At 36.0% G+C, this 14,627-nt stretch overlaps 1 protein-coding gene across 5 annotated transcripts in view; it reads left to right on the top strand.

The window, feature by feature from the left end:
• Positions 1–14,627, top strand: part of DNAI3 (dynein axonemal intermediate chain 3) — a 26,092-nt gene extending 11,465 nt beyond the window's left edge. For 2 of the 5 annotated variants that reach the window (XM_048059014.2, XM_048059013.1), the window contains exons 6-23: positions 57–215; positions 650–849; positions 1,132–1,248; positions 1,929–2,119; positions 2,970–3,094; positions 3,195–3,284; positions 3,729–3,893; positions 4,547–4,675; positions 6,459–6,532; positions 8,053–8,311; positions 9,082–9,169; positions 9,938–10,068; positions 10,863–10,926; positions 11,350–11,480; positions 12,158–12,362; positions 12,822–12,913; positions 13,858–13,980; positions 14,382–14,627. In XM_048059014.2, coding sequence (XP_047914971.1) covers positions 57–215; positions 650–849; positions 1,132–1,248; positions 1,929–2,119; positions 2,970–3,094; positions 3,195–3,284; positions 3,729–3,893; positions 4,547–4,675; positions 6,459–6,532; positions 8,053–8,311; positions 9,082–9,169; positions 9,938–10,068; positions 10,863–10,926; positions 11,350–11,480; positions 12,158–12,362; positions 12,822–12,913; positions 13,858–13,980; positions 14,382–14,441 — 2,403 coding nt within the window. In that variant the 3' untranslated portion in view covers positions 14,442–14,627. The remainder of the gene's footprint in view (positions 1–56; positions 216–649; positions 850–1,131; positions 1,249–1,928; positions 2,120–2,969; positions 3,095–3,194; positions 3,285–3,728; positions 3,894–4,546; positions 4,676–6,458; positions 6,533–8,052; positions 8,312–9,081; positions 9,170–9,937; positions 10,069–10,862; positions 10,927–11,349; positions 11,481–12,157; positions 12,363–12,821; positions 12,914–13,857; positions 13,981–14,381) is intronic. The other 3 variants (XM_048059012.2, XM_048059010.2, XM_048059011.2) reach the window with 3 other exon arrangements.

The raw sequence follows: 14,627 nt of genomic DNA, 5'->3' as shown, positions 1-14,627 counted from the left end.
ATATTTCAGAAACACATTTTTGAAAAAACATTATTTTTCACTGTTTGATGTCACAGCCTCCAGACACTGCAGAAGAAAAAGAAGAAAAAAGTGAAGAAGAAAAAGAGGGAACTCTGGATGTCCATGCCTATAAGCGTTCTGTCCGCAAACCATGGGTTTCTCTTGGCAGCGAAAAGGAAGTTGAAGAAGAATCTGTTAAAGGCTATGTTACAAAGGTCAGAAATAACAGATGTAACTTAATCAAATATCACAAAAACAAATTTATTTTAATTTCCTTAAAAAGCAAAAGTCAGAAATTGAAGCTTGCAATCCTAGTTTTTGCTTGGGGTCTTTAAAAAAAAAAAAAAAAACGAACACATAGAACTATCAACTGTTACCAAAAACAAAGTGCTGCAGAAACTATTTTTTATGACTCCTTTCCTTTTAAGGGTCTCATCTAACCTGGTCTTGAACACCTCCAGGGACAGAGGCACTTGTACATAGCTGATTTATATGAACACTTCGGAATTTCACAATGCAGAAATATAAGTAAATTCAGTACAGAAACCATCAATAGAACTCATTCTACTGTTATAAGAATAATGCCATTTTACAAAATGGATCTTCCAAGAACTCTCTCCTTTGCTAACTTCAGAAATGCTTTTTGCAGATTAAGTACATGTTTTCTCGAGCACGCAGGAAGTTTGGCGCACCAATTAGATTTACTGATAGGAATGCTTCACATGTGAAAGACAGTTATGTTGAATGCACTTCCTACCAAGACACAACTTTCAGCATTAAACTGCTTGAAAGAGATGTGGGTGTACAAATGGTTCCAAAAGTAAAAGAAGCTAGTACTCAGACAAAATGGTAAGTGTGAGAAATATTTATCAGCTTGTTTACTAAGCTATGAACCGTTTCTGATCTCACCTAATGTTATGCAGATTAACTCAACTCCTCTGGACACGCTCTGTTACAAATTGATTAAGAGAACAAAATTGGATGCTCTGTCTGTATCTTCTTTCACTCTTTTCCAAAGAGATTCTAGAAAAAACAAATATACTTAGCTTTTAGTTTTACATATTACATGGCTTTTTGCATTTGAAGTTGTTTATATGCATACTCATGTTTATATTTATTTCAATTGGTTAGGACCTATCCAAAAAATGCAGCCACGCAGTATTCTCCTAGACAGTTGTCAAATGAAGAGATGGAAGAGAGTCTGTCATCTGAGAAACTGAAAGAATTTCTCACATCAGTACATTTAAGGTAAAGTTACTGCAGCCATATACTTTAAAGGCTGCATGAAATGATATAGAATCAAAGTGAATGGAGTCAGAACTCTTGGCTGAGTGGACCATCAATCTGGTCAAATACTGAAGTTTTTTTTTCTCTTGCTTGTTCTTTCTTATCCTCTTGCTTTTATTCTTTCTCTTGCTTATTATTTTAATATTAACAAATATTAATCTGATATTTGTGCCTAATTAAAACGAACATGAAAACTATACTGCATTAATTTGAATAATAGCTTAAATCGGAATTACGCCTGTTACAGTTGGTAGCAATACATCTTTTCAAACCAGCTGCAGAGCTCATCTTTCAAACACTGCTCACTCAAGCAGAGAGTTATGCAGAAGAGCCAAGGTGCTGTTCTACAGGCCCAAGTCATGGGACAAGTCCCACTTACTGACACTTTTTGCACAAGAATGGGACAACTGCACAGTACTTGATGCACACACAACTGGAGTCAAATTCTTGGTATAATTATTTTTTTAAATGGGAATAGTCTCCTTACAGTTGTGATATATCACAATTTTTAATAATTTAATAATATGGTCATAATTTTATGTAAAACAAAAGCTGTCTCTTCACAGACATATTTGTGATTCTACTACTGAGTAGTCATATCTGGATTCTTCAAAGTATTAACTGTTCTTTTCACAAAACAGAATGGAAATTGCATTGCAGCAGAATGAAATTATGAATGCCTTTTTTGATGACTGGAAGGCCCTAGCAGAAGATGAAACCAGTTCTGGTGACAAGTCAGATGTCTATCTTAAAGCATACCAATCATTCACAGATCCGCAGTATCTCAAGGACAGAAGTATTAGCTGCGTCCGTTGGCATCCGACCATCTATGGTAATGATCTTAATCTTGAGTGACATGTATTACATGACTGCTATAAACTGTGCATCTTTCATAGTCATTGACCTTTAAATTTTAAAAAAATAATAAACACAATTTTGTATGTCTAAATAGCCAATTTGAGATAAAGTGAAAAATAATACAGACATTGTTTATGTAGTTCAGAAAGGTCATGCAAAGCCTATCACACAAGCATAGAACTGGAGCTTATAGGAGGGGGAAATTTCTCCCTTATGAGGCTCATTTAAGCAGGGCTGCAACTGGGCCAGGTACTTGTGGTTCTATATACGTTGTTCTCCCCATGGCTGGGTCTTGTAGCACACCTAATATTTTTGAGGAACGTTACAGCTACCCTGGCATGTGGCTCTACTGAGTAATATTAAATGTCTCCTTCTGCTCCCTACTTGGTATTACTACTCTAAAAAGCCGTGCTTGAAAGCACAATTAAGTTTCATATGAATGTCTTAATTGCACAGCATACTAACAGCCAACATTGCTGCCTGCATAGGATATTAATTAAACTACGAAAGATTTGATTTCATGATGGATGGCCAGGTCTACATGCTTGTCTTATCATTTCAGGTTCAGTATTACATGATTACAGATTAGTAGCAGAAAAGTTGAGTTTTATCCTGATCCTGAGCTTCCACAACACATTGATAGATAATTCTAACAGAAGTAATTCCTTCAAAGTCGATCTATAAAAAGAAAAATATAAATATATGCACTTTTTTTTTTTACCACTGTACTGGCAAGGGCTAAATATAAGTCACTTAGCATAATTAATAGAATGTTGAAATTTGATTTTTCTCTTCTGAGAAAATTTCTTTTCTCTCTCAATCAGGGATAATAGCAGAGTCAGCAACACAGCAGCATTCTGATGAAGAAAGAATTAACCTTTCTGACAAATTATTGTTGCAGGACTCAGTCATTATTTTTTGGAGCTTTTCTGACCCTATCCACCCTCAGGTATTTAATCAGGATTTTCAAAAATTCCAAGTGTTCATATAACAAGAGATCAATAAATGTGAATGTATTTCTCGACTACTGTTTTCTTCTTTTTTTTTAGTTAATATTACAATGTCCTCATGACATTTACTGCTTTCAGTTCAGTCCAAGTGATCCAAATATCATTGCTGGTGGCTGCTTCAATGGACAGGTATTAATTCTCTGTTTCAGAATAAAGTTAGATATCTCTGTATTTTCTCACAGTATGAAAATACTGTAAGCCAAAATTCTATGGCATAGAATTTGTATTTCTTTGTATTTTCACTGTGGAATGAATTAAAGAAATTCTCTAATCCTGTACTGAATTCTGCTAAATTTTCTGATTATTCCAAAGTTCAGCCATTACTTCAAAATTGTTCTTTGCAGTTCATCAGTAAAATAGGATAAAAATCAGGTAAATAGGTCAAACTGTGAAGACTCTTTTTGTGATGTAAGTTTGGCCTTTCAACATTGAAGAGGCAATACTTCTGAAGACTTAATTCTAGTACACAGTAAATTTCTCATCCCCCCCCCCAAAAAAAAAGAATTGTATTTGAAAAATGCATATTAATAAAAAGAATGAAAGAAATCATAATATACTTATTTCTCATTGTAGGTTGTACTGTGGGATATTTCTAAACATGAAGAAAGACTGCAAAATGCAAAAAGCATTACTGTTGGAGTCAAAAAGTCGGTTGTTAATATGGACAGTGCTTCTGTTCTAAATCTATTGGAGAGCAATGATACATCTGAGGTGAAGACAAGGAAAGTTAGAATACAAGTTAGTGGGAAAAATGGGTGAAGGTATCCTGGCTCAAGACAGAGGAGTAGATAATCTTTGCAATGGGATACTAAGCAGGATAAGAAACCTGATGGGTTCACGAAATAAACCCATTATCACAATATCATTTCTACCTGATTAGTGCAGCTTAATAGCTTTACTGTATTTTGTGCAGGCTTTGGCTTCACTAAGACTGCTCTTTATTGGGCATCAACATACACTCAACCCTTATCATATGAAGTCCATCAAATATGTATAGCATTTGTTGCTAAATATAATACTGAAAGCGACTCAGCATTTCACTGAAAATGAAAATATATGGACAGAAAAAAAAAGGTAGCTTGGAAGACAACAAACAGATTTCAGTGGAAGGAAACTATAAAGGGGAGAGACCTAAAAGCAGAGGAGAAACTCATACCTTACTGGATGTGTGCCTCTAGAGGCACATTGGAATTCTCTTCAGAGCTTCATATCCAAATGCCTGTTTCAAGGCTGTCCATTTTCAGAAGGTTCTATATTAGACCCCAAGAAAGTTTTACAGATAATATGAAATATGGGAAGAAGCATTTATCAGTATGTAAAGTAAGCTTTTTCTCTGACAGGTTTACAATTTTATTTTGGAAATACGCTAACTCTTTTTAAAACATTTCTAGCCATCATATATGGAAGACGATGAGAGTGTTACAGAACCACCTTTAGTGAGATACTGCGCAACCTCTTCCACAGAGGGTAGCCATAAAACAGTGATTACAGATATACATTGGCTGCCAGATCATTTTGAGGTGAGTTTAAATACTTATTTTTCCACTTTTTACTGTTTTCCTACTTACTTCAGAAATCATAGTGTAAACTCAAGATAAAATATTAAAGGTTCAATTATTTGTAACAGCTCTCATTACTTCTGACCACGTTTTAAAATGCTAAATAATCTGGTGCTGCTTGTCCCGTTCATTGTGTTTTACAACTGTGCTGTATTCTCACCCTAATATGATTCTGTCATTACTGGAAAAAAACATGTAGTTTTACACAAAATACAATTCGGAATTACAAGTCTAACTGTAAGCTTTCTGTATCTAAAATGTGTTGAATTTCTACTATGGGTAATCCCAGTCTGCCACTAAGAATTCAGAAAAGTAATTTCAATTACCTAAGTACCTAGGCACCTAAAAAGACTGCTATAGTAGTTAACTTAGTTTTTGTAGCTGCTGTGTACTCAACTCTTGTATTTTCGGTGATGTTTTTAAAGCTCCATGGTACACAGGCTCAATGTAGTTAAAGGGTCCAAGTCTATTACAGGAGTATCAGATGTTCATTTCTTATCAAAGTTCTGCAATTTGTTGTACAAATTAACTTGAAAAGCAAAAGTAATCAAATGCAAAATGGCCGTGGAAAAGCAGGTCAAGAGGAAGAAAACTGACACCTTTGAATGGTTTATACAAATTAATCTATCAACATTGTTTGTGACCAAATGTTTAAGACTTAATAGATACTACAGTCCTTCACAGCAGTACCCATGGATTCTAAATGGTACCAGATGTAAAACACGAAGAAAGGGATTGGATATCAGAATGCTAGTTTTATTTTACATTTGTTTGTTTTGCCAAAGTTTAGGCTCAGAAAGCTGTTTTCATGTTCATATGGGATAACAGATGCAGGAAAATGGGGCTTTATAAATAATAGTGATAAAGAAATCACTTTCTTTGTCAATATCTAAGAGTATGTACTGGAACATACTTGTTACATAAACAAATTTGAGATGTATGTCAGCCTTTCCACAGCACTGCAGTTTCTAAGATCTGCAGTTCGTTATTACATATCAATGAAAAAACTTTCAAAATTATATGCAGAACCTAATCCAGCTTTGCATGGTTGAGAGACTACCACTTAAACTCCAGGTTGGCCCTAATGAATGAAAACAACAGTAGAAATAGGCCTAAAACCAACCAAGCAAACAAAAAAGCATAGCTGAAACTTTGCTGCACAGTTGATAAGTAGCGTTTAAGCCAGAAATAAATGTTTTTTTGCCTACACTGGGGATCGTGTTTAATTAGAGCATAGCCTGTCATCAGATGTTCCCTCTCCAACCCATCTTCTGGATAAAACAATGACTACTCAGTACATAATTACTATAAAACCTGCAGCATCCCACATACACAGTGATAATTTAAGATAGATGACCATGGTGTGAACTGGGTTCCCACCACTTGAGATAAATTTGTCAATAATTTGCTCTTTGGTTAAGCTGGATGAAAAGTTACAAACACGGTAATCTAAGGAGGGCCTGACTCACAATGTTTGCAGCAAGTTTTTATCCTGTTGATTTCTTAGAAGTTTAGGTGTCTAGGAGGCAAAGCTGACATCATTTCACTTGAAGTACATTTGTAAAAATACTTGACTATTATTTTAAAACTACAGGTTACTGAGCCCTGATTTCCAAACTTAACCAAGCTGAAACAGTGTCTTAATTCCTAGAAGACCATTTTATGTATTGAACCGTATCCTTAGCAGAGTATGACTTTCATTGCTCACTTTCCTTTTCCCTGTAATTATTATTATTGTTTTTAGGTCAACCGAACGGGCACCACTTTTGAAAACAGAGCTGAAATTTGCATCCAGCTCGTGACCTGCTCCCCTGATTGGTATATGCAATGCCTACTTACTTTACAAGATGTCTTCCAGCTTCCTTTGGAAAGCTTTATGGAACATACTCAATGATACTAGCACAATTCTGGATTCCTGTCAGCCTGTCCTAAATAGTTGAAACGTAGTTGTACACAGAAGACAAACACACCAAGTTTAAGCCCTTTGCAGTGATGGTATTAAGGGTTCATTAATTGAACAAGCTCACATGTACACCTGTATATTATGTGCTTACCAAGTGCTGGTCACACATACATTGGCCCGGAGAGCCAAATCACCACATTTGGCTCATTTATACATTTTGTATGTATGAGTCACATAAGATTATGAGAATCTTGCACAAAAAACTGTTAAAGATTTTGAGGCCACATAAATAGTGTAAACTATATTTAAAGATGGAAATTCAACTGGCAAAATTATTTGGTATGAAACTCCTCTTTTGTGGACTTCATAATCATGAAGGTTATGAGCAAATATTATCTTATGTGAAAGACAGGCAGGGGGACAGAAAGCAAGAAGTGGAAATACGTGTTTAGCTTTCATAATGGCAAAAGGCTTATGGCTAGGCTCAATCAAGTATTTGCTAGTTATATCAAAAGGAGGATCAGTAAAAAGACAGCAAAATTTGTTAATAATAGAAGTTATTTTTCCTAATCAAAATCAGAAAAGACTTCAAAGAATTAAGTTGGAAGAATGATTGCAAATACAATTGTCCGTAAATTTGCACTGTAATGCTGGTAGTGTACATAGAAGAAATAATTTTAAACTACTCACATACCAGGGCTCCACATTAATAGTATGCACCTAAAGAGCAGGGGAGTCGCTGTAACGTGGTCCTTGAAGAGCATGGGTCCCTGGGCAACTTCTGTAAGCAAAGCAAAGGAAGGTATCAGTGATGAGGCAAATTATCATCATCTATGCCAATTCAGTGAATCAATGCCCAGAGAAGAGCAACGGGAACAATTACAGGGCTGAAAACTCCAATGGTATGGTACATTCAAGCAAGTAGGGCCATTTGTCTTAAAAGTCAGCAAATAAACTGGCACATATAAGAATTGGTGATGAGGTTTGATCTGCATTACTGTATTACCTGCTAGAGGGTTCTGTCCATTTCTCTGAGCCTCCAGTACTGGCCCAGTCAGAGACAGAATATTGACTTCGATCAGCTAAGATGACATCTATATTTTTAGGCTGTATTAGCATGTTCCTGCTCTTACAGCAAACTGGGCCCATCACAGTTGCATAACAGCCTCATGATCTGGTCCAGGCGTGGATTTCAGCTCCCTAACCACTCTTTTAACTAACTGTGGAGAGCCCAAGTAATCACACTGGTCAACAGATAAGGGAGTTTCACCCAGTACTGCCATTAACTTCACCCAGTAACTTTCCATAAGCAAACTGTATGAATGCCATTTGGCTGCCTTGGTAGAGTTACAACTGATAAAATGTTGAATAAATGAATATAATTACTTCTTTCATAAATGATGGCTTAAGTACTTAGCATTTGCCTGCATTTCAGGGTCTCTATTGCTAAGTTTGAAGATGAAAGCGTAAAAAAAACATTTTTAAAATGCATTGAAAATTGCCCCGACTTTAAAACAGAAACAGAAGATAATACTATACAGTCATTTTGCAGCTTAATATTGTTTTGGGATATTCGAGTCACCAAACTTCCCGGCAAGCTTTCATTTGAGAAAGAGAAGAACATTTTTGATATGCCCCCTGGAGTTCCAGATACCTTTAAGCACCTAGCTCTCAGCTGGAAACCTCTCATAAAGGTACTGTACACTAATACAGAACAGTAGGACCAAACCAAACTGTAGATATGGCCAGAAATCCATAGGAATGTATTCTTTCGCTTCCCAACCCTTTAGTTTTTCCACAACATTGCAAGGTTCCTGTGGATTTCCTTCTAATGATGAAAGGCTTCAAAGTTCCTCTGAAACTTCAATAAAATGTGTTCTGTAAAGTTAGCACAGAAGCAGCAGCATGATGATGTCTTAAAAACTGCACTAATGCAAAAGCAGTTGTAGTAACAGCAGATGTTGCTGTCGGCACTTTCAGCCACTATGCTGTCTATCTCAGGGGGTCACAAACTGTGAAACATGTCATGATCAACAGGACCTTAATTACTGGCAACCCAACAATCAAAGTCTGATGAAAATGGTTATAGCAGTTTGTGTGGGACAGTAAACAAATGAAGGCTGAAAATAATAATGTTAAAAAAAAAGGAAAAAAGAGAAACTGATGACCTGTTCTGCTCAGAATAGCTTCAGCTAGTACAGTCACTGAAAAAGCAGGACCACTAGAACCACTTTTTGTTTGTTTCTTAGAAACATAGCAAAAGTCTTATAAGGAAAAGCTAACACAGGAGAAACTGCAAATTTGCAGTTGTATACACTTGCATGTGAGGCAACAAATGCTGGTTGTGCAATATTACAAACCACAGACTAAAACAACCTCTTTCATTACGGCAGAAAGTAATTTAAGTCTTGTAGGTACAAAACATCTGACAAAACAAATTATCAAATGCTTTTTTTCTGAACAGATAAACCTGTGCAAGAGTGATACCGAAATGGAATACAGTCCCATCAAAATTTGTCTACTGGAACAGCATCATCATTACAAAATCTTAGGTAATATTTTTATTACACGTTATTGGAAAAAATGTTTTTAATAAGCTTGTATTTCAGTATGTATATAATGAAAGCTAAACAATAAAATGTTCTACAGCATCTGGAGAAAAAAGGTTTCTGAAATATACTGGTATTCAAAGTGGAATATACTTATATTGAATATGAAAACACATACACATATTGAATACATAAGAGCAGTTCGGTATCCACGGTAACTGCTGCATTTTGCTCAATAGCCCATGCAAGTCTCCCAGTCTCTTAACTCTTGAAATAGTACATCCTTTTCAGTCCACGCAGAAAAGTATCTTTAGAAAACAAATTCCTGGAGTAACAGCATATATTGTATGCATTTGGATAGAGGTATCCTAGCACTTCACATTCTGTAGTAGATCAGTTCTCACTAACAGTGCAAAGGAACTCAGAGACAATCTGCTCCTGCCCAATGCGTGTCTAACCTACTGCTGGAAATTGTCACTGCAGAAAGGGTCACACCTAAAGTACCAGCATGGTAGGATTAGACCACAAGTCCTGCTCTGACAGAGAGAACTGAGCTATTCTAGCATTCCCATCAGCTGCAGCCCCAGTATCAGGGAAAGATTTTCCAGGGAAGCAGCTAGCCTGCAGGACTGCTGCTTTACTTGGCAGTCGTTCTTTCTCTCTGCTCCTGTAACTCCCCTTATCTATAAACTACCTTTATAAGACAAAGGAATTGTTTGATCTGGTAACTTTTCCGGTATAATAAATAAATGTATCTATATTGTTTCCCAGATAAGGCACAATCTCTGAACAAACCACAAGCACTTGCCAGAGAGAACCCATATGCAAAGATGAGTGTTCCTTCAAACAAACCTCTGAAAGTGCTAGAGAGTATCTCCAACAACTTTTTTGTTGGAACTAAAGTAAGTGAAAGTAGTAAATTACTAAGAAAATGTTAATAAAAGATCTCTGTTGTTTAGTTTTTCAGTCTTTCAGGGCTTCCACAAATGTACACGCCTACATGTTTTCTTCAGGTGTTAACTAAAAAGATCGTTCTGGACATGCCATATTTTACTCTCACTTTAATGCATTTAGGGACATGATTAAAACAATAATAAAAGCCTGTATTTGCTAGACTATGAACCCTTACTTCAAGGGCAGAGTTAGAAGACATTTCCAAAGTGCATTGAATTTAACTAGCTGACATCAGAAACCAAACAGTACTTCCTTATTCCAAAACCCAGATTGGTAATATTTTTTCCAGTGTTTCCTCAAATGTCTGATAGAAACAATACTACAATTTCCCCCAGAACTTAATTTTATTCTAGGAAGTCCCAGCTACTCATAGCTCTCTACCTACCCTACCTATCTAAAATTCCAAAAATCTATCCCACTTTTAAGTTCACGTGGAAACAAACATTCATCTTTCACCTACCCTTCTTGCTTCCACCATTTCCCCAAATACTTGGGTGCCCAGTTGTGCAGGAAGGACTGCCTACGTACATCATAAGTAAAGCTGTTTTGGCAACACAAAACTGTAAAATGGTGATCCAAAAGTTTAGCGTTTTTTCAGTCATTGGCTGCAGACTTTTGTTTTAACTTACCAAGAACATATTTAATAATGGCTATAAATAAGTCACAGCTTAAAAACAAACCACTTTGTTCTATGTCCTCAAGCTCTAAATTTAGTATTTACTTGATTTTTCTGGCGTTACAGGATGGAGAAATTATCTATTCTGACTGGAAAATAAAGATTGATAGCGACTCAGGAAAACCAGTTAGTAAGTTTCTCAACACCTGTTTAAACCTTAATATACTGCTAACTTTAAAGTCTTTGCCACTACACTCTGTCTTCTTAAGGTTCTTGCTCATTCTTCTGTTCTAGTAAGTTGGTCTCACTGATGACACCAGAGTTTTCAGCAGGACATGCTCAAGACTGCATGCAGTTTAGCTGTCACAACAGAATAGAGAAAACTCTGGTGTATCGCTATGTACCTGTTGGCACAAATCAGGGAAGTCATACTTCACAGTAACTAGATTTACAGCAATTCCAATTCCTATACCATGTAAACAAAAGAAACAAGGCTAGTATCTTTGAGGCCTGTGCTGGATCCTTCATCTCCATTTCCCCCCACTTAACTCCCATTGTTAAGACAATCATGGAAATCACTAGTTATAAGCAACTGTCTTTTTCATTCTGTTAGGTAAGAAGCCCTCTCATAAATACATCATCCATGATGAAGCTGTGAACACTGTCCAGATATCTCCCTTTTTTAAAGACATCGTTCTAAGTGTTGGAGGCTGGAATTTTGCCATTTGGAAAGAAGGTGTCACAGTAAGTTACTTTAAAACATCTGTAACATAATTGATGGAGATACAAAAGATATCTATAATAACAGCCTCACAGACCATTTTCAGAACTGTTTGTATATCACAAAGCTTGATAGCTTAGAAATAAATTGGGTATAAGAAAAGCTTTTCCCTTTTCTTCACATCAGAAAAGCTGTTTTAGAAATAGCTTTGTAATCTTGACATTTACAGAAAGAATGGGGTGACCTTCTTTAATATCAACTTCATAAAAGCCGTAGCTTCTTGACAAGTTATTTCTGCTGCTATAAAATCAAACAATAAAGGCAAGGTGTGCTAAACAAGTCTGAAGAGCTCTTATTTAGGATGCAGTCTCTTCGTCAGCTGAAAGCATAAAAACATGGGCTTTTTTTTGTTTGTTTTTGTTGTGTAGGGGAGCCAGGTTAGCTGCACTTAGCAAAATCTCAAGACCACAGCTTTTAACAGCAGATAGACAAATTACCTTAATAGACAAAGCGAGATACCAGCTTTTTTTAATCCCCCATATATGTCCTAATCACAGGTGATACAGATTTTGCCATCTGTATTATTCTGTAATAGGATCATTTAAATTATGAATGTTCTCAAATGATAGGAAATTTAAGGTAGTGAATGGACAGCATTGTTTGATTGTTGGGTCTTGTCTTTGTTTTGAAAAAAAATAAGGATGGACCTATTCTCGAGTCAAGCTGCACGGCACAAAGATACACTACGGGACACTGGTCCTTAACAAGACCAGGCGTTTTCTTCATTGGCAGAGATGATGGAAATATAGATATTTGGGACTTACTGAAGAAACCTCATGAGCCATCTCATTTCCAGAACATCTCCAAATCAATGATAACTTGCATCAGCCCCTGGATTGCCTCACGTATGTTGGTGTTGATCATACTTATGCTTTATGTATGTAAAATGGCCCATTACTCCAAAGCACACTAATCTTGCTACATCCTATATAGCAGATAAGTATATACTTCCACTAGTTGAACGCTGCACTGTACACAGAAGTGCATACATCACATTCTAAGCATATTAAGTGTATTAGGAAGGCATATAGCAACTAAAAATTTTAAGTAAAAAAAAAAAATTTTTGAAAAAGTACAAACTTTAAATGGAATTTCATTTGTTAAGAAAATAAGAGCAATAAAGCTGTGTTTTTGCCTCAGTAAACAATAAACCAAAAAGACCACAGTACAACTCTTAGTAGCTCTTTGCACTATCCATAGTAAGAGACATCAGTTCTCGTATTAGAAACCAGACATTTCATGGTTAGGTGGAGATATGTATTACTGTTGGAATTTAGATTATGTTTTTGTTAAATATCTTTCAGCAAAGCAGCAATTTCTCGCTGTTTCTGATGATTCTGGAGTACTGCATGTTTTAGAAATCTGTCCGATATTAAGCCAGTCTTCCAGCAATGAGGTTGGTAATGGTTTTTATTTATCTCTGCGACAACTTATCCTGAAAACTCTAAAATAGAAACAGGCCTAGCTGAAAAATCTTGCCTTCAAACATGTCGTGATTAATTTGAGATAAGTAGGCCATATTCTCCAAAAATCACTCATAGCAAAGCTGACTGCACAGCTCCTGTAAGAGGCACCTAAAGGAAACCCAGGTGACAGCTGGCAGAATTCCACTGCTCCAACCTGCCTACATGAAAACACAGTGAAGAGTGCTTCGTGCATAAAATGACACCTGCTTTCATACATTAAAGTAATGTTATGTGGTGCATAGTAATGAAAATATACTGAGTTTCTCTTTCTTTATTCTTCCCAGCCCAAGAGCAAGCTAGGATCTTCGTATTACCTAGTCTATCAGTCTTACCTGCTACATAGTCTGTTATTTTTATAAACAAAACTTTCACCTCATCTTATCCCAGTTCTAAATCTTCCATGTATATGTTGAAGTAGTTTATAAACAGCCCACAAATGGTTTGCTGTGTGCAGAGCTACAGTATGTCACAATGTAACACCAGGTGAGCCACCAAATTTTAGTAAAACCTTTCCAAAGTAAAGTAGGAGTGGGCTACGTGCAATAACTGAGGAAAAACATTGCTTCTGCCCAAATTATGAGTGTTGTGGATCTATGCAACTTAGACCACAGAATTATTAATTCTGTGTAATAAAATTCAGTGTAAATAAAGTTATAATATTCAATATAATAAAAATCACTTAACCCTATGCATATTTGTATCCAAAATTAACTGGTTTCTATCCGTATCTTTGCATTATTTTGCAGCAAATCATTTGGATGAATAGAGATCTATATTCTTAAAATAGCCAATTTGTTAATACCATGCAGATCCATCAGCAATAATTCCAAGTCTTTAGGTTTGTAACAAGACTTGCTTGTCATTGTGTTAATAGCAGGCCAATGTACTTGATTATTTTGAGAGAGAAGTCAAATACCTGAAGAATTACGAGAAATACCAAGAGTTTCAAGCCAAAGAAAGAACAGAAAAGGAGCTGGAGACACAGATGGAGAAAACAGTATGTTATATATGGAATTAAGCAAACTTCCTTTGTTTCCTTAGATCTTTAAAATGCACCTATTTTTGCTAGGCTGAATTTCCCATAGTATTTTCAAAAATCAGGATGTGTATTTTCAGAATGACTTAGCAGCTCCTTATTTCTTATTTGCCATGGTTAGGATTAGAATAGATGGTCTTGGTTCATTGGTTTCTTTCTTCACATAATGATTTTGCCTATCTTTGGTAGATGGTTTAATAGTACCAGCTAACAAACCAAGAAAATAACAATTCAGTTAACATAGCTCTGTCTACTCATTTCTGATTGCACTTAATACTATCCACTGGAAGGCAATGGAGTCTTTGTTTTTGTGTTTCAAAGCTTACCAGTGAATTATTGCCTTGTTTCTGTTCTTCCTTCAGAGTGCAGCTACTAAACAGAAAACTAAGAGAGATGGAGGAGCAAGAAAATGCAGATTATGAGGTGTTTCTGGAGCTGGAGAAGCAGGTACTAATGGATTTAGGACTAGTAAAGGAACTAGAAATGCCTTACTCATCAGATGCTTAATGCCCATTATCAATTTGAAAAATAGTGAGCTTTTTATTTCAGGGCCTCTTTGTTTCAGTAGAACGTCTTTAGCTTCAGAAATAAAGCACCTCGCACTTGGA

Source organism: Anser cygnoides, chromosome 8, assembly GCF_040182565.1.
Source record: "Anser cygnoides isolate HZ-2024a breed goose chromosome 8, Taihu_goose_T2T_genome, whole genome shotgun sequence".
Lineage (NCBI taxonomy): Eukaryota > Metazoa > Chordata > Aves > Anseriformes > Anatidae > Anser > Anser cygnoides.
Note: the sequence above shows the minus strand (reverse complement) of the source record. Positions and strands in the feature narration are given on the sequence as shown.